The following is a 17,970-nucleotide window of genomic DNA, read 5'->3' as shown; positions in this document are numbered from 1 at the left end:
AGAGAGGCAGAGACACAGACAAAGGAGAAGCAGGCTCCATGCAGGGAGCCCGATGCGGGACTCGATCCCAGGACCCCAGGATCACGCCCTGGGCCGAAGGCAGGCGCCAAACCACTGAGCCACCCAGGGATCCCCAATGATTCTATTTTTAGAGATCAATCCAAAAACAATGAAAAAATAAGTGCAGAAAAAGTTTATCTCAATGGTGGTATTTATTGTGACCCCAGAGTGAAACAATCTAGATATCCAACACTGTTTGATCAAGATTATATATAAATATCAAGATATTTATATCTTGCCCTATTCAAGAAAGGATTTCTTTTTTTACAATTTTATTTTTTAAATCTCTACATTCAATGCGAGACTCAGACTCAAAACCCTGAGATCGAGAGTTTCATGCTCTACCACCTGAGCCAGCCAGGCACCCCAAGAAAGAACTTTAAAAGGCCTTAAAAAATACATTCAGTGAGACAAAAGTTAATTAAAACTTGCTGAGAAATGAAAGTTAAAGGAAGAAGGTAAGAAAAAGCCAAGAGTAAGATTATTATGACCAATATAAATTATAAAGTCTCCTGTTCTTATTAGAGGTAGGCCACAAATTTTATTCTAACTTTCCAGTAACCAGGATAAAAAGGGAAGGATGATTCATGGTGCTTTTAAGATAAGAGCAAATCAACTGTGCTGATTGAGACCAGAGGGAAATTTCCCCCCAGATTCACTGTGCAGGCAAGTAATTTAAATTCTATGTTTTCTTGCCTATAAAAATAGAATAATAACAGTACCTGTTATATAGTGTTGTGAGGATTACATAAGGTAAGTTCCCAAGACAGCACCTGCCAGGTGGTAATAATCATTCAAATAGATTACTGATTAGCAGTAATGAATGACATTCTCGAGAGTGTTCTTACAGAAAACACTGTCATGGCGGTAGTGGAGAGGAGAAATGGAAATCCTCTCAATAGGACAGTGCTGTGAATTAATTTTCTGGTGTTTTGTCTGTACTCCTTCAGTACATATTTATCAGGCACATCCTTTACGCATGTTTCCTGACAATAGATGGCCAGGATATAGGATTTACGTAGTGTTCTGCTTCAGCCAACTGTCAGTAGTCTAATCTTGAAATCATTCTAATGTGTTTTAAAGAATAAAATTTGTTGCATTTACTTTTTCAGCTTTCCAAATGTGAAAGTAATTTTCCGTGATCAGAGACTGACCAAACACAATTATGAGAAGAGCAGTGAGAAATAGTAATTGAACTTAGTTAATACCTACCAAGAACAAAATAACCAATTGAGGCTTTTAGCTTCCTGGACAGGGATATCATGGTGATAAAAATATTAATTGCTACATTTAATGAATGCTAACTATGCAGCAAAGTCTGTGCTAATTTCGTTGTATATATTACCTCATTTAAACCTTCCAACACTTTGAGGTTGTGAATATTCTCTCCATTTTTTGTTGTTGTTGTTGTTGTTGTTTTTGTTTTTTTGGTGGGAAGATTTTGAAGCCTTAGAGGGAGTAAGCCACTTAGCTAAAGTCACAGCAGCAAGTATAGGGTCAAGCCAGAATTTGAACTCAACCTTGCTGATTCTAAAGTCCTTGTTCGTAGTCACTTTAATATGTTACCTTTCACAGAATGAAACCAAAACTTACCCTACCTTGAAACTCCTTGTTCCAGATCTAAAATGTTTTCCCCTGACACCCTCGGTCAAGTACACTCTGATTTTTACTATCCTGTAATAAGTTTATGTATCAGTCTGGTTATCGTCCTGGTTTTGACTATCAGACTGAGAAATTAGCCTTCTTCTGGTCTAACTATATGACTGATATTCATGCCGTGTAGTCTCTTCATTTGGTCACCACCTTGGACTTAAGAATAGTTTTAAAATGGAAAGTACCCTTGGTTTTGAAGTAGAAAAGTTCAGCAGTTTAGTAATCTATAATCTCATGGTCCTAGACTCTGAGGATTATTTTGGCCCTCACTGAGCACACCTAACCATGTTGCCTCCATTCCAAATTGTGGGCTTCTTCCTCAGCTTGCCAGTTAGCCAAAAGACAGTATTAGTGTTGACAGTGAAGATGCAGTTTATATTTAATGATCAAGGAAACTCAGGCTCTGGACAATTTGACCTGGGGCTCTCTGAAGTTCCCTACCAACTACAGAAACAGATTTCCCATTCAAACTATGACATGTGTGTGTCATGCTCACTGAGTGTGTTTGCAGTAGAGAGAACATGGCCTGTCACTGTTTTTCCTTTTGGTAGGCATAACAGACAGTTGTTCTGAGACTCCTGGTAGGAGTAGCAGCGGCATGATGAAGATCCAAAAGACAAATACTTGGGCCCCTGGCTGGCTCCAGTCAGTAGAGCATGTGACTCTTGATCTCAAGGTCATGAGTTCAAGCCCCATGTTGGGCATAGAGATTACTTAAAAAAAAAAAAAAAAAAGATCAAAAGACAAATACTGTCATGTTGAAAAACATAGATGTGTTCAGCTCAGTGGTTTAAGATTACTCTGTATTAGTTGCATTGTGCAGTTCAGAAACTAGAAAAAGCCTATCATGAAAATTATCACTCTGAAATACTTGTATAGGGGCAGGATTTACTCTAGAGGATAAATAAAATCTCCTGAAAGATTACTGTATAAAAGAGAATAAGATTGAAGTTTACATTTGTTGAGATAGACTAACATCGAAAGTCTGTAATAAATCAAGATCCATTTGCAGATACTGATTTCCTTTCCCTTTTGTGACTTTTTAAATCTTGTTTTTGGCTTTTGTTCATAATACATATTTTTTTCTCTTTCTGCTTCCCATATTCCTTAAATCATTTCATCTAGATATATAGACCATCTGTCCTTCCAAAAGGCTATTCCTTCTCTCAACAAGGGGCAGGGGTGGGAGCAAGAGACATAATATGGAAAGAAAGCCAGGAAAAATCTCATGGACAGTTTTTTGGCTCCACTTCCCTGGCCCTTCTTTGCAACCCCCTGGGGAACAACAGGGAGCCAACAGCTTGTATCCATTTGAGAAAGTGGCAGTGGCTACAGAAGAGAAAATACTAGGCTGTTCAGCTCTCTTCCTAGACAAGAAAAGCAATGCAAATGGTCAATGGTGTGCTGGAATGCACACAATTCTGTGCCACAAGAGCAAATAGATTGGAATTTCTTGTCATTGAAGTGGAACATAAGAGGATTTAAGTGAAATGGAAGCTAGTCATTTGAATTGCTTCCAAATACACAATTGGAAGATCTCTACATTATGATAATTTTGTAATAACCTATGTCTTTCCCAAAAGACGGTCTCATGACCTGGGGGATTACGTGCACCCCGTGCTCCAGGACTTGCACCCACAGGATTTTATAGGCTTATGTTACACACTTCATCCCAAGAGCTGTGTGATGTCTAGCTGTAGCCCGTGAAAATGTAGCCCCAGTGAATATCCTTGAGAAATTGCCCTTGAAGCTCCCTAGCCTCAGCCTAGGAGGTCTTCAGCTAATAAAAGTTGTGAATAGCACGTTAGTTCAAGCCAGTTTCCATTTGCCGTTTTGTATGTAAAAAGAAGCCACTCTCTCCCACCTCCTCCAGTTGTGTTAAGATCCCAGATACAAGGCAGCCTTGGCTCAGAGGAGCCTTAAAACCTAAAAGGAGAAGTGCTCTCTGAAATAAAATTACAGAGGAGGTAGTAGCTCTGAAGCTTCATGGAGCTTTCATATTTCATGGAGCTGAGTTTTCATACTTCATGGAGCTGAGTTTTAGAGCTTTTAGGCCCTTTGAGGTTCCAACCCCATAAAAATAATAACAATAATAGAACCCGTTGTCCAAAGTCATGTCTGAGTTCTCAAAAGAACATTAATAAAAATATTAATTTGAGCATTAGAATTGTCACTTGGAAATTTCTACTGGAAATTGTCTTTGAAAAAAATCACAGAGGTGAGGCTTTCTGCTCCTGTGGAGAGCAGACTAAGACGGGCCTTTCCCAAGCCTGGAGCAAGCTGCTGCTGCTGCCAACACTATAAACAAGAAATATTTCACCCTTGAATCTCTCATGTAGGATAAAGCTTCAAATTCATCTAACTCGGATATATGAAATTTCTCCATGGTTGTGAAATCTCCCAGAGAAAGAGAAAATGAGCACCCAAAATTGTGAAGGCCTGCCTGAGGGAGCAGGGACCACCACTTTGTTTCCCTTGCCTCTTAAAGCCCCTAGGTGATCTGTGCATCTCCAGCTTCTGCCCAGGGACCACCTTTCCCTGAAGATCTGATGTAAACATTACAGAAAGTATTCCCATTTGCAAAAATGTTGTCAGTCGTCCGTTTCATTTCAAGAAGGGACATTGAACCATAATTCAAACTTAATTAGAATCCTGAAAACTTTTGATATTGTCAAACATTAATCAAAAAAACTAATCAGCTCTTTAGAAGTGATAGGGTAGCAAAAATGAAATATTGAGTAGTTGAATTTAAAAAAAGAGGTCTTAATATTGACAATGTTGATTTCTTTGGAAATAGTTTTGAAGTTTTGCTTCAAGGACGGTTTCCAATAGTTTTAAATACGATTAAGCCCGGGGCACCTGGGTGGCTCAGTTGGTTAAACAGCTGCCTTTGGCTCAGGTCATAATCCTGGGGTCCTAGGATGGAGCCCCACGTTGGACTCCCTGCTCAGCAGGGAACCTGCTTCTCTCTGTCCCTCTGCCTGCTGTTCCACCTGCTTGCATTCTCTCTCTCTGTCAAATAAATAAAATATTTTTAAAAAAATAAATATGACTAAGCCCAATAGTCCTGTTAGTTTGTCCAAAACATTGCAGTGCTGTCCCATAGGATGAATATGTACCGTTGGTTAGAAGGAGGAAATAGTGTGATATTGAGATACAGTCTGTGGATGCAGACAGAGCTGAGTTTGAATCCCAACTCTGCCACATGGTTGCCTTGGTTTTCTCATTTGTAAAACGGAGCTGATAACATCTACTCCATAGTGTTGTTAAGTGATTAAATGAAGGGATATATGGGGGAAGTTCCTGGCCCATAGTACATGCTCAGTAAATGGTTGCTGATGTTAAAATGTAGCTCTTGTGTCCTGTTCCCACTAGCGAAGGTGTATGTATAAGTCAAGTTAACCATACTAACTGAGGAGATAAGAATTGAAAGAGTATTTCACTCTTAGCTACATACTTCCTTATTTTGTCCCATATGTAAGTCTTATCTCCCTACTAGGTGCTAGTGAAGTTCTGGAGGACAATATCATCTCCTTCTTTACTCCACAATGACTAACAGTGCTAGAGAACTAGTAGACATTCAGGAAATGTTTGTCGACATGACCTTACTTAGCAATGTCTTATGTCTTTCTACACCCCTCCTATGAGAACAGGATTATGCCCTGCCATGTAAGAATCTTAAAATTTCCTGGTAATTGTTATTTTCCAATAAAACTATGGGGATATTTTACCATCTTCAAATTGTTTTGTTTTCTAATTGGTTTCTGGCCCCATCTTTAGCCATTTTGTTATTTATACATATGTAAGTATCATTAACACTGCAACTGGCACTATAATAACTTTCCTGTCTCCAATTTTTTTAGGTGATAAGGAGGGGCAGAGGGAGAGGGAGAGAAAAAGAATTCCAAGCAGGCTCTATACCCACCATGGAGCCCACATGGGGCTCAATCTCACAACTCTGAGATCATGACACGAGCTGAAACCAAGAGTCAGCTGACTGAGCCACCCGGGCGCTCCTTCCTGTCTCCATTTTTTTTTCTGTCTCCATTTTTAAATGAAAATCTTCATTTTCTAATATTATTGAAATTAGCTAGAGGTCCTTTATACTTAACTTTTCCATCTGCATATTTAAGTATATTTAATGAATTTTCAGTAGTTTTGTGGTAAATAAACATATTTAATTAAGGCACTTTTCAAGCTCTATTGATGTCCTAGCATTTGATGACCATTTTGGGGAAAACCTAAAAATGTGTTACTTTTCTTTGAAATCCTTAAAAGTATGAGTGTATATAACAATATTAAGTACAGACAGAGGAACTGATAAGACTTTACAAATGTACAGTTGATCAAATTTATAATAATTAGCTTTTTTCAGAGTTGTTTTAATGGCAATTAGCCTACTCAGATTTTCTACTTTTTGACTCAGTTAAGGGGGATTTAAGATTTTCTTAAAAATCTTCCATTTCTTGGGGTACCTGGCTGTATCAGTTGGTTAAGTGTCTGACTCTTGATTTTGGCTCAGGTCGTGATCTCAGGGTTGTGAGATCAAGTCCCGTTGGGCTCCACACTAGGCATAGAGCCCGCTTAAGATTCTCTCCCTCTCTCTCTGACTCTTCCTCCGCCTACCCCTGTCAAATCTTACATTTCTTGAGATTTAGGGTCATAACATAAAATTCTAAACTGAATTCATCTTCAGTGACTATATTTTTTGTTGTATATAACTTGTCTTTTTTTTTTTTTTACAATTTTTCAGTTTTAATTTTGTGTGTTAGGATTTTCTTTTCTTTTTTTTAATAATTCAGGCAAACTGAGGTTTTATGGGGACGTTTTGGGCAGTTGGAAGACCACTTTTGGCCATTCCTTCTAAGTTTCGATTTATCATGTTCCCATTCCCATTCATTTCTACCAGCACATACATAATTGCAGGTTTTGTGAAAGTTGTTTAGGAGTTTTGTGTCTGTGACTTCCACAAACATCCGTCATTAACTTCTAGTTTTTGGCATATTCCCCACTGTCTGAGAGCACCTCCTTACCATAATGAGGAACTTCTGCATAGCCCTCCCTCACCTCTAGCATTCAGTGCTCGTCCTCCTGGTCTTCCTGTTAGAGAACTCAGTAAGCTTTTGGCAGTGTCCTCTACCATTTCCTGGGAGAGTGCACTTATTTCCCAGAGGGCAGGGGGATTTGAGTGTCAATGTTTGCTACATTCCTTCAATCTGGTCCCATCTGCTCCTTAACTAGCAGCCAGTCCCCTAAGTCTGTGACAGATAGATGGTTTTCCCTAGTTTGAGTTCTAAGGGAGAATCACCCTCCTTTGTCATTCCTTTGTTGATTATAATAAGTACTGGCAGAGTGTGATAATTAGCTTTTGAATTACCTCTGAGTAGCAGGTACATAGATGATTCAGAGAGCACTTATTACCAATAACATTACTCATGAATTGGAATGGAGTTTTAACATTGTTTTTATCCCCACAAGGATGCTCCTGCACTGTAAGGTATGAAGTGTTACAGCAGCTCTGTTTTATGCAGGAGGATATTGAGGCCCAGAGTAGCCGGGTGACTTTCTTGAAGTCATAAATAGTGACAAAGCTGGGATAACACCCCAGATCTTCTGTTCCTGATTGATTTTTTCAAATCTTGGTGAGAATTATAGTTCAAAAATACAGCCTTGGTGGCCATCAGCTATTTTCTGTCATCCAACACAGTTGATCATTCCTCATTTCATGTCAAAATACTTTGCATTTGACCTCAAGAACACTGTTTTCCCTCCCTAGTTCGAACGCCATGACCCTGTGGATGGGAAAATTACTGAGCGGCAGTTCGGTGGCATGCTGCTGGCCTACAGTGGAGTGCAGTCTAAGAAGCTGACTGCCATGCAGAAGCAGCTCAAGAAACACTTCAAAGAGGGAAAGGTAGGTATCTTCATTTATAGGAAGAAAAGGAACCACGGGAAGATATGGCTGTATTGTAAAGGTACTAACATAATGAGAGTGTCATGAAGCAAAGATGATAGCTAATCATCCCTGATACTTGGAAAAAAAAAAAAAAAAAAGAGTAGTGGACGAGGAAGAAGGGAGAGTCCAGAAAAAGCCCTTGAGTTTCTTTTTCAGACAAAAGGTGGCACCAGGAACTAAGATTGAGAAATTAAACGGGGTGTCTGTCTGGCTCTGTCAGTTGAGAATGCAACTCTTGGATTCAGGGTTGTGAGTTGAAGCCCCACATTGGGCCTAGAACTTATTAAAAAAAAAAAAAAAAATTCCTGGAATGCCTGGGTGGCTCAGTGGTGTAGCACCTGCCTTGGGCCCAGGGCGTGATCCTGGAGTCCCGGGATCAAGTCCCACATCGGGCTCCCTGCATGGAGTCTGCTTCTCCCTCTGCCTGTGTCTCTGCCTCTGTGTGTGTGTGTGTGTGTGTGTGTGTGTGTGTGTGTGTGTGTGTATCTCATAAATAAATAAATAAAACTTTAAAAAGTAAAAAAAAATTCCAGAAAGTCTATCTGGAGAGAAATTAAAAAGAGACTGATTTACTGAGGAAGATAAAGAGTTTAACTATAGATATCTTGATTTAAGATACCTGTGGAGTATCCAGTTAGAGATGATTAGCAGGTACTTGGATATTCAGATCTACTTCAGATGAGTCAGATAAGTTTGGAAATCATCAACACACTATTCAAGTTAAAGCCATAGGAACCTATGAGATTGCCTAAGAAGAGTATTATACAGAAAAGAACTGTACTTCTTTGGCCAAAGACAAAATCAAGTGGAACATTAACATTTAAACAGCACAGGAAGGAAACGGTTATAAAAACTAGTACAATTGAAGCCAATGAAATAATGGTAACAGGGGACAAAGAGGGTCCAGTAAAGTAAGATGATAAACAGCTATTGGCTTTTTGGTAGAATGGTAATAATTGATGATCTTTGGGAGCTGTTTTATTAGAGTGGAGGACATATTAGAATGAGAAGTAAGGAAGTAGAGAAAGAGAAAAAAAGAAGAAAATGAGGAAGAGGGAAGAGGGGCTCCAGAAAGAAGGAAATAGAATACGTTCAAAACTCTGAGCCAGTATATTAGTCTGCTTGGGCTGCTACAACAAAACACCACAGACTGATGTTTCTGTCTTCTTATAAGGACACTAATCCTGTCAGTTCAGAGCCTCACCCCGAAGACCTCATTTAACCTTGTTTATTTGCTTAGAGGTCCCCCTTCTAATATGGCCCCACTGGGGGTTAGGGCTTTAATGTATAAGTTTGGGGGTTGGGGTGATACATTGAGTCCATAACCAACAGAAAACACAAAGGTCTAGCACATGTGATGAACTGAAAGGGGGCTGTTGTGGTTGGAGCATACTAGCAAGAAGGAGAATGGCCTGAGAGGAGGTCTGAGGGCGAGATGGGGGCCAACGCATGCATGAGATGAGTTTGGGTTATATTCACAGCACAATGGGAAGTTATTAAAGGGCTGTGAGCAATGAAATGACATGGTTATACATATGCTTAAATAAATGGCTCTGCCTGCTTTATAAAAAATAGTTTGGAAAGGAGCAAGCATAGAAGCCAAAAGACTAAGATTATTAGAGAATTCAGGAAGAGATGACTGAGCATTTTGTGCACAGCATTGTGATTGGAGACCATGAGTTTGTAGCAGCACTAGTCAACACTGCTCTCTGATACTTTTGCACACCAGCTGTACCTGGTGCAGGAAGGGGCAGATGGTTTGAACTGAGTCAGCATCTGGGGTTTTGGCAGGGTGTGGGATGGACATACTGAAGCAGAAATCAGCGAAGAAGCATACCTCTTAACGATCACACACATACACACACATTCCACAGTGTCAGATCTTTTCATTCTCAGCCCCAATCCACTGGACTATTCCCACTGGGCCACTACCAAAGAAACTGACCTGGCTCTAAAAATATTTCTGTCCCCACAGCAGGCGTTCCCTCGGTGATGGGAGAAAACTCATCATTCACAGAAAGTGACAGAGAGCAGTCTTCTCTCCCAGAGACAACTTTCACACTGCTTAGTACCCAGCTTATATCTGTTGGAAATTGTAATTTCAGAAAATTAATGGCAAATGTTTAGGTAGATTTTTAGCCCCTATGCTGGAAGCACAGTGTTGTTTGCATTAGGAAACACTTCTTTCTACCAGACTAATTTTTAGCTAAGTTTGGTCCAGACATTTATTTGACCTTAAAATAATTATCTATCGTAATAGGCTAATTCATGTTTTACTATGAATTTATATTTCAAAGCTTTAAATTGGGTGTTGGCGACATCTCCCTTGAAGGATTAGAGTGGCTTTGGGAGGAGTTGATGTAGGACCTGGAGACCTCGCAGAAGGGCTTTGAAGTATAAAAAGATAGATTTTTGTCAAAGGTTAAAAATCTGGGTGCTAAATTATTCAGGCCCAGAATTTCCAGGCTGCTTTAGCAAGGAGATTGAGATTGATTGTCCTCTCATGTTGATTAAGTTTGTAAACATAGCAATTAACTAAAATGAAAGTTAATGAAGGGCCTTTGCTCCTAAGGTTATCAGTCCATCTCTCTAGGACCATGTCTCATTAAAGGGGAATCACCATCTGCTCCCTAATTCTTTCTTTTATTCCATTTGCATTTGTGAACATGAAAATGTAACTTTTCATTTGGCTCATACTAATCATTTTCTGTGTGGGCTTCTGTACAGACCTAGAAGACTGGCAGTCCTAGTGGTAGTACTAAGTAAATATTTGCATATTGCTTAATGACTGTGCAATGTTTCACAGCCTTTCACATTTTTCTCTTTCTGTCTTTCCAGCAGCCCTGTTAGATTTTTTTTTCTTTCCATTAAGAATATAGAGACAGAGAGAAAGAGAAATGAATGACCCACCCAGAGTCTGGATAGCCAAGGCTTTTTATTCCAGATCTTGTCTTTTTTTTTTTTTTTTTTTTTATGATAGTCACACAGAGAGAGAGAGAGAGAGAGGCAGAGACACAGGCAGAGGGAGAAGCAGGCTCCATGCACCGGGAGCCCGACGTGGGATTCGATCCCGGGTCTCCAGGATCACGCCCTGGGCCAAAGGCAGGCGCCAAACCGCTGCGCCACCCAGGGATCCCTTGGTTTTTTTGTTTTTTTTTTTAAAAAAAGATATTATTTATTTACTCATGAGAGACACAGAAGCAGGCTCACTGCAGGGAGCCCAATGTAGGACTTGATCCCAAACCCTGGTATCAGGCCCTGAGCTGAAGGCAGACGCTCAACCGCTGAGCCACTCGGACATCCCAGATCTTGTCCTTTTGATACCGAAGCCCTCCTTAACCATCCCCTTCCTCCAGAGCAGTGCATCTCAAGCCCGGTTGCCCAGTATCATTTGGGGAACTTTTCAGAAATGTGATTTCTGGGCCATCTTCAACTACATCAGGAGCTTAGTAGGTGAGTCCAGGCATCAGTATTTCTTAAAAGGCTGCTGAGGTGATTCTCCTGTGCACTTCAGCTTGTGACCCACTGCTCTGGACAGGCTGCACTCCATCAGGGTCTCTAGATGTTTCGTCCCAGAGTAATAGTTGGAAGGATTGGGGAACCTGGAAAAATTGCTCTATTCATGCTATAAGTAACTGCTGTGTTTCTTATTTAACAAAGAAAGTAGACAGTTTCCTTTCTTCCTTTTTTTTTTTTTTTTTTTTAAATGGGGAACAAGGTTTGTTTGGGCTTTATTTTAAAAATTAGTCTCTATCATCTATCAGATTTTCCCTATTCCACTCAATATCCTTTTTCCTGTGAATAATTCTTCTAGGCCAAATCTGACTGAGCTCTAAAATTTGCCTATTTTCTTTCCTCCAGATTGTCTTCTTTCCTCATTAAAAGAAAGAGTTTTCTGAGATTTTATAAATGTAATTCACAGGGATGGTTCTCTATGCTTAAGAGCACAGAAGCTGCAAACTTTAATAATTTAGCAAATCTACTGAAGTCTGAATTGAAAATTATAGTCACTTCAATGTCAGACATTGCTATGTGTATGACACTAAGCCAGATGCTGTGAGAAAGATAAAAGATAAACAAAAACCATCACCTATCCCAAGAAATACATAGTCTGTGATATTTAGTAAGAAAAAAATACAGATAAAAAAGAGAAAAAATACAGATATATACACACAAAGAACTATATAATTTCATATTCAGTAATTACTGAGCTTCCGCTGTGTGCTAAGCATTCTTATAAATACTGGGAATACAGTAATGAGCAAAACCAAGTCTGCCTCATAGAACTTAACATTCCTAGTGCAGGGAGACAGATAATAAATAATTATAGTACAAGGCAACTCACTCGACTTTGAACCTCTTGAGAGCAGGGTCTTAACTCATTTTTGCATGTCCACAGTACAGTGAGTGTCCATAGGCAAATGTTTGTCAAATGCATCAGTGAATGTATTAAGCACCGTAATAAAGCTCTGAGGACTCTTGGGAGCACCAGTGAGAAAGATTAGAATCAACTGAAGAGACTAAGATTTCTTGGCAAAGATACAGTTTGAACCTGGCCTTAAAAGCTGAGTAAGATTCTGCAGGGTGTCAGCTTGTGCTTTGTCCTCAGCTTGCCTTATGCTCTCCCGTCATTTCCCCCTGAACAATTTTGACTCCTAAATCTTTAAGGTTGTTGGAGGCAGAAGGTCTCATATTCTATAATTTCTTCCTGCTGAAGAGGGGCATAGAGATGTCCCTACCTAAGGGTCAGTACTGGTTAGTTTGGGAATGTATAGGGCAGTTACAAAAGGTAAAGGCGGATAGAGGAAAAAGCGATCTTAGCTTGACAATAGCAAGGCCTCCAGTATTGGGAGAATCTTCGTTAGCATGTGTGAAAGTCCTTTTGGACACCTCCCTTTTTCCTTACCTCCCCTAACTCTGGAGTGTACCATCAGTCATTCCTCACAACCCCAGGGCACAGCAGCTCTTTCTGCCCAGGGGTCCTGTCCCCAGGCTTTAATAAAAATCACCTTTTTTGGTGATCCTCAAAAAAGAGCAGAGTAGGATTTTGACAAGCAAAAGTTATAAAGCTTTTTGTTGTTGTTGTTGTTATAAAGCTTTTTGCTTTTGCTTCGTGTTTCTTCTTAGAGCCCTATCCTCAGCAACCTTCTGTGTGAATCATGCTTTTTAATACTGCTACCAGCTATTGAGTCTGATTGGTACAACCCAACAGTTGTAATAAAACTATTAGATTATTAACTTTGCCTCTTATCTGTGGATAATATTCATGTGGGCTCTCTTCTTCACGAATTTTCACAGATATTTGAGAGGTGAGCCACATTGTAGTCATCATGGAATATCAGATTCTAGAAACATTGCTGCATAGCACTTGAAAAACTCTTGATTCCAATTATCAGGTGCCTATCAGAGTCACTACTATGTAGTAGAACACCTGAGGTGTGGCCACTAAACTAAAAAGACTAGAACTTTTACTTTATTGATTAGCTTTGTTGTACTGATTAGCCTTGAAACTTGTACTTCCAGGATGCCTGGGTGGCTCAGCAGTTGAGCGTCTGCCTTCAGCTCAGGGCATGATCCCAGAATCTGGGATCAAGTCCCGCATCCAGCTCTTTGTGAGGACCCTGCTTCTCCCTCTGCCTGTGTCTCTACCTCTCTTTCTCTCTCTGTCTCTCATGAATGAATAAATAAAATCTTTAAGAAAAAAAAATAGTAGTTACCCCAAAGAAGTACTAAGCTGTGAATTACTTTTAAAAGAATTTATGGGGATGCCTGAATGGCTCAGCGGTTTAGCACCTGCGTTCGGCACAGGGTGTGAGCCTGGAGTCCCGGGATCGAGTCCCACATCAGGCTGCCTGCATAGAGCCTGCTTTTCCCTCTGCCTATGCCTGTGCCTCTCTCTGTCTCTCATGAATAAATAAAATCTTTTTTTAAAAAATAAAAAATAAAAGAATTTATGGATTCCCCCCCCCCATTATATTTCTGGTTCTCCCCTGCTATTAGTTTCATATACTTCAAAGGTATATGATAAGTATACTTGCCCCTGTTTTCCATCCCTCAGGGTCCTACACAAACCAAAGAGAATGTATTTCAAGCTTAATTGAAAGAAGTCATTGCCATTGGTTCTGTAGTAATAGGCCTGCCAGTTTACTAAGGACTCAAACTACATACTTGCCAAGTACTAGGCATTTTACCTATCTTCTCCCTAATTATCACATCTTGCTTGGTGGATAGAATCCTTATTTTTCAGATGAAAAATGCTTTTCTGAGCCTTAGTTATTTGCTTGAGATCATGGTGTCTTAAGCGGTAACACCATGATTCAAAGCCAGGACTGTCTCATTTCATAGCCCATAATCTTCTTACTAACGAGCCTACTCATTGCCACTCCTTATTCTCCAGGATTTGAATAAGCACAAGGGCTTGGTGGGAAACAAGAAAACCAGTGTTGCTAGACTCTAGCCTATAGGGAGATGTCTAGAAAGGTAATCTATGGAAATGTTTTGTGGAGGACCTTGAATACTAGGCAAGAAGTTGGGTTTATCCCATTGTCAGTGAAAAATCACTAATATTTTGTGAGAAGGAGGAATGAATATATGAAAAAAGTGATGTTCTAGGGTGACTAGGTACTTGTAGAAATAGAAGTAAAAGAAATGGTGTAATTTCCCCCCACTGCCAGGCAACAGTTGAAGTCTGGGGTTTGCAATGGGAAGATGCTTTATTAGAGCAAGATCAGCACAGTTACACCTCTGAAAGGGTACCCAAGAAATTGGTGACAGTGACCACATGGAGGGAGACTGAAAGACAGATAGAGGAAGAACTTGCTTTGTACTGTTCATATATCACTTCATAATATTCATACATTAAAATAATTACATGTTTTTTATTTTTTTTTTCCAGGTGCCCAACCTGGGTTATTTTTTTTTTTTTTTATGATAGTCACACACACAGAGAGAGAGAGAGAGAGGCAGAGACACAGGCAGAGGGAGAAGCAGGATCCATGCACCGGGAGCCCGACGTGGGATTCGATCCCGGGTCTCCAGGATCGCGCCCTGGGCCAAAGGCAGGCGCTAAACCGCTGCACCACCCAGGGTTCCCATGTTTTTTAAAACTCTAATTAAATATTTTTAAAACCTAAGCAGAAGATGGAGCGGATGATAAGTGATAAGATTGGTGCACGGCGGCGTAGCATAGAAGGAGAAGAAAGGAAACTATTTTATCTTTTCAGTGGGGCATAGAGGGAATTCAGGCAATCAATCAGATTGATTCCTAGCAGATAGATTTTCTATGACCAATGAAGAGACAAGACCAGGGAATCATGTGTTACAGTGTGTTACCCTGTCATTATACCCTGTAGTCCCCTCACCATGGCCTGTCAGCACTTGATATCTGGTGTTAACGGATGACTCCAGAGGAAGCCAAATTTTCCTTACTTCTTTCTACTCACATTGCTTTTTATTTTGTTAACAGCTTTATTGAGGTGTAATTCAGACCATAAAATTCACCCATTTTAAGTGAACAATGATTTTTAGTAAATTTACAGTTATACAGTCACCACTGCAATCCAGTTGTAGAATATTTTCATCATCCCGCAAAGGTCCCTTGTGCTAGCTTGCACTCAGCCCCCATCTCCGCCCTCACACCACACAACCAGACATCTCTTTTCTGTCTCTACAGATTTGTCATTCATATAAATGCATTCATAAAATAATGTAATCTTTTGTGTGTGTGTGTGTGTGTGTGTTGCTTCCTTTACTTATTTTGAGATTATCCATGTTATTGCTTGTATTCATAGCTTACTGTTTCTTATTGGTGAATATAGTAAATAAAATTTCATTATACAGATATACTACATTTTGTTTATCCATTTACCAGTTGAACATTTGAATTGTTTCCAGTGTTCAGCCATTGTAAATAATACTGCCATGAACATTTACGTATTGGGCTGTATAAAAAAATTGAGTTTAACCTTTTTTTTTTTAACGAAAGCACCAACCTATTTTCCAAAGTGGGTGTATAATGTTTCATTTTCACAGCAATGTATGAGAGTTCCAGTTTCTCCACATCCTTATCAAAACTTGTCTTTTTTATTACAGTCATTCTAATAGGTATGTAGTAGTTCTCATTGTGGTTTGAATGACTGATGAGCATTGTTTCATGAACGTACTAGCTGATGTGGGAAGCAAAGGCAAAAGAGAAATTATTAAAATTCCTTACTGCCTACAGCCCATTGACCAGTCCGGGAAACAGGCAGAGTGACATTCCTCTAGGGACTCAACTGCCTCAACGTTGATACTTTGCTAAGCGCAAAAAGCAATCTTAGCCTGATCCCCAGGATCCTGTAAGTCTACCTTAACATATAAAAAAATTCCTTTAGGAATTTCCTTTATCTCTAATCTACCCTCCCAAGATATGTGTTGGCAATCATCCGCGAAGCATACGACCCACTGATAGACATCTAAAGGGTCTCATGACTAAGGGTTTGCTAGATGTTAATAAATTACCTTTTCCCAACAATAGCTGGCCCCTTCAAGGTCCTGGAAACCTTACTTCTAAATTCCTTAGAGACTTACATTATTCCTAACCCCCTCCCAACTTGAAAGTATATAATGGGCCACTCCTCATGACCCCAGCTCTTTCTGTCCACGGGTCCTGTCCTCGTGCTTTAATAAAGTCACCTTTTTGCACCAAAGACTTCTCAAGAATTCTTTCTTGGCTGTGGCTTTGAACTCTGATGTCTTTTCCTACATCATTAGCCACTCATATTAACTTTTTTGGTAAGATGCCTATTCAGACACTTTTTAAAGTTGTATTATTATTTTTTCATTTTTGAGTTATAAGAATTCTTTACATAGTTCTGGACACAAATCCTTTATCAGATACATGATTTTTAAATATTTTCTCCCAGTCTGTGATTTGTTTGTTCTCCCGGTATTTGGGGCGGGGGGGGGGGGGGGGGGTTGGGGAGCAAGTAGGAGGGGCAGAGGGAAAGAGAGAATCCTGAAGCAGGCTCCCTGCTGAGCAAAGGGCCTAACTGTGGGGCTCCATCCCAGGACCCCAAGATCATGACCTGACTCAAAATCAGGAGTTGGCTATTTAACTGCCTGAGCCACCCAGATGCTCTTATTCTCTCAGTATTTTGAAACACAGAAGTTTATAATTTTGATGAAGTATAATTTATCAACTTTTTTCTTTTATGGATTATGCTTTCAGGGTCATATCTAAGAACTCTTTGTCTTAACACAGGGTTATGAAGACTTTTTATGTTTTCTTCTAAAACATTATATCAGTTGCTTTTAGCTTTGAAAGACAATTCTATTTGTTTAAAAAATTCCTAATGTTAAATTCATTTTTAATAAACAAAGAAGTGTTTCTACCGTCCACAAAGTATATTAACCTTATCTTCTTTTTTTAGTCATCTACAGCCCAGGTTTAAGTAAGTTCATCTTTCCAAGTTTGTTGAACAATTGGTCACAGAATAAAATAACTCCTCCTTCGGCTTCCCCATAGTGTGTCAAGAAATCCCTTTTGATGCCATGCCTAAGGGAAGATGATTTCCTTTTGGCTATGATTCTGCAGGTCAAGTCACCTGCTGGTGGACTATGTACAGCTAATGCCTTCCAGTTTGAACAGATTTGCAGAAAGCACATCCTTTCACTTTTCATCCACAAACCTCATATTAGAATCTTATTATAACTTTATTGCCAGAAAACTCTGGCAATTTTTTACTAAGGTAGTTACAAAGAAATAAGACTTTTGTGACTGGCATCAACTTTTCTTTAAGGAGACCTATCTAAATTGTAAGCTCTATAAAATCAAGGCCCATATCCAGAGCAATTTTATTTCCCTCACTGTTCCTAGCATAGTGCTGAGTTGTTAGTAAATGCTCAATAAATATTTTTATTATAGCCATACAATAAAAGGTAAAATGTTACATATTTCAATTTAATAATGGCATTAATGTGATTTGTATCCCACTGTTTTTCTAAATCATCAAATGAATAGCCATTTGTTCAGATTTTCTGTCTGTCCTTAAATCTCAGCATGAGTACTCTGACCTATTCTATTGTATTTGACATTTCACGATGAATTTTACTAACAAACATTAGAGCTTGTCTGTCAGAATGGGTAGCATTTCCTGTACCATGCCCTTTGTTTTTTTTTTTTGTTGTTGTTGTTGTTGTTGTTGTTGTTTTTTCATGCCCTTTGTTTTAAGAATTTTACGTTAAGCAATGCTTGGGTGGCTCAGCAGTGGTGATCCTGGGTCCAGGGATTGAGTCTTACATCGAGGGAGCCCATTTCTCCC

The 17,970-nt window shown here is 39.5% G+C and overlaps 1 protein-coding gene across 14 annotated transcripts in view; it reads left to right on the top strand.

Annotated features, from left to right (window-relative positions):
* The window catches only part of MICU1 (mitochondrial calcium uptake 1), a 248,023-nt gene that overhangs the window by 199,393 nt on the left and 30,660 nt on the right, over positions 1 to 17,970 (top strand). For all 14 annotated transcript variants that reach the window (XR_012029516.1, XM_072823516.1, XM_072823512.1 and 11 more), the window contains one exon: positions 7,490 to 7,627. Coding sequence is in view for 13 of the 14 variants with exons in the window: in XM_072823516.1 (XP_072679617.1) it covers positions 7,490 to 7,627 (138 nt within the window). In the remaining variant the exon portion in view is untranslated. The remainder of the gene's footprint in view (positions 1 to 7,489; positions 7,628 to 17,970) is intronic.

This window comes from Canis lupus, chromosome 4 (assembly GCF_048164855.1).
Source record: "Canis lupus baileyi chromosome 4, mCanLup2.hap1, whole genome shotgun sequence".
In the NCBI taxonomy this organism is placed as follows: Eukaryota; Metazoa; Chordata; class Mammalia; order Carnivora; family Canidae; genus Canis; species Canis lupus.
Note: the sequence above shows the minus strand (reverse complement) of the source record. Positions and strands in the feature narration are given on the sequence as shown.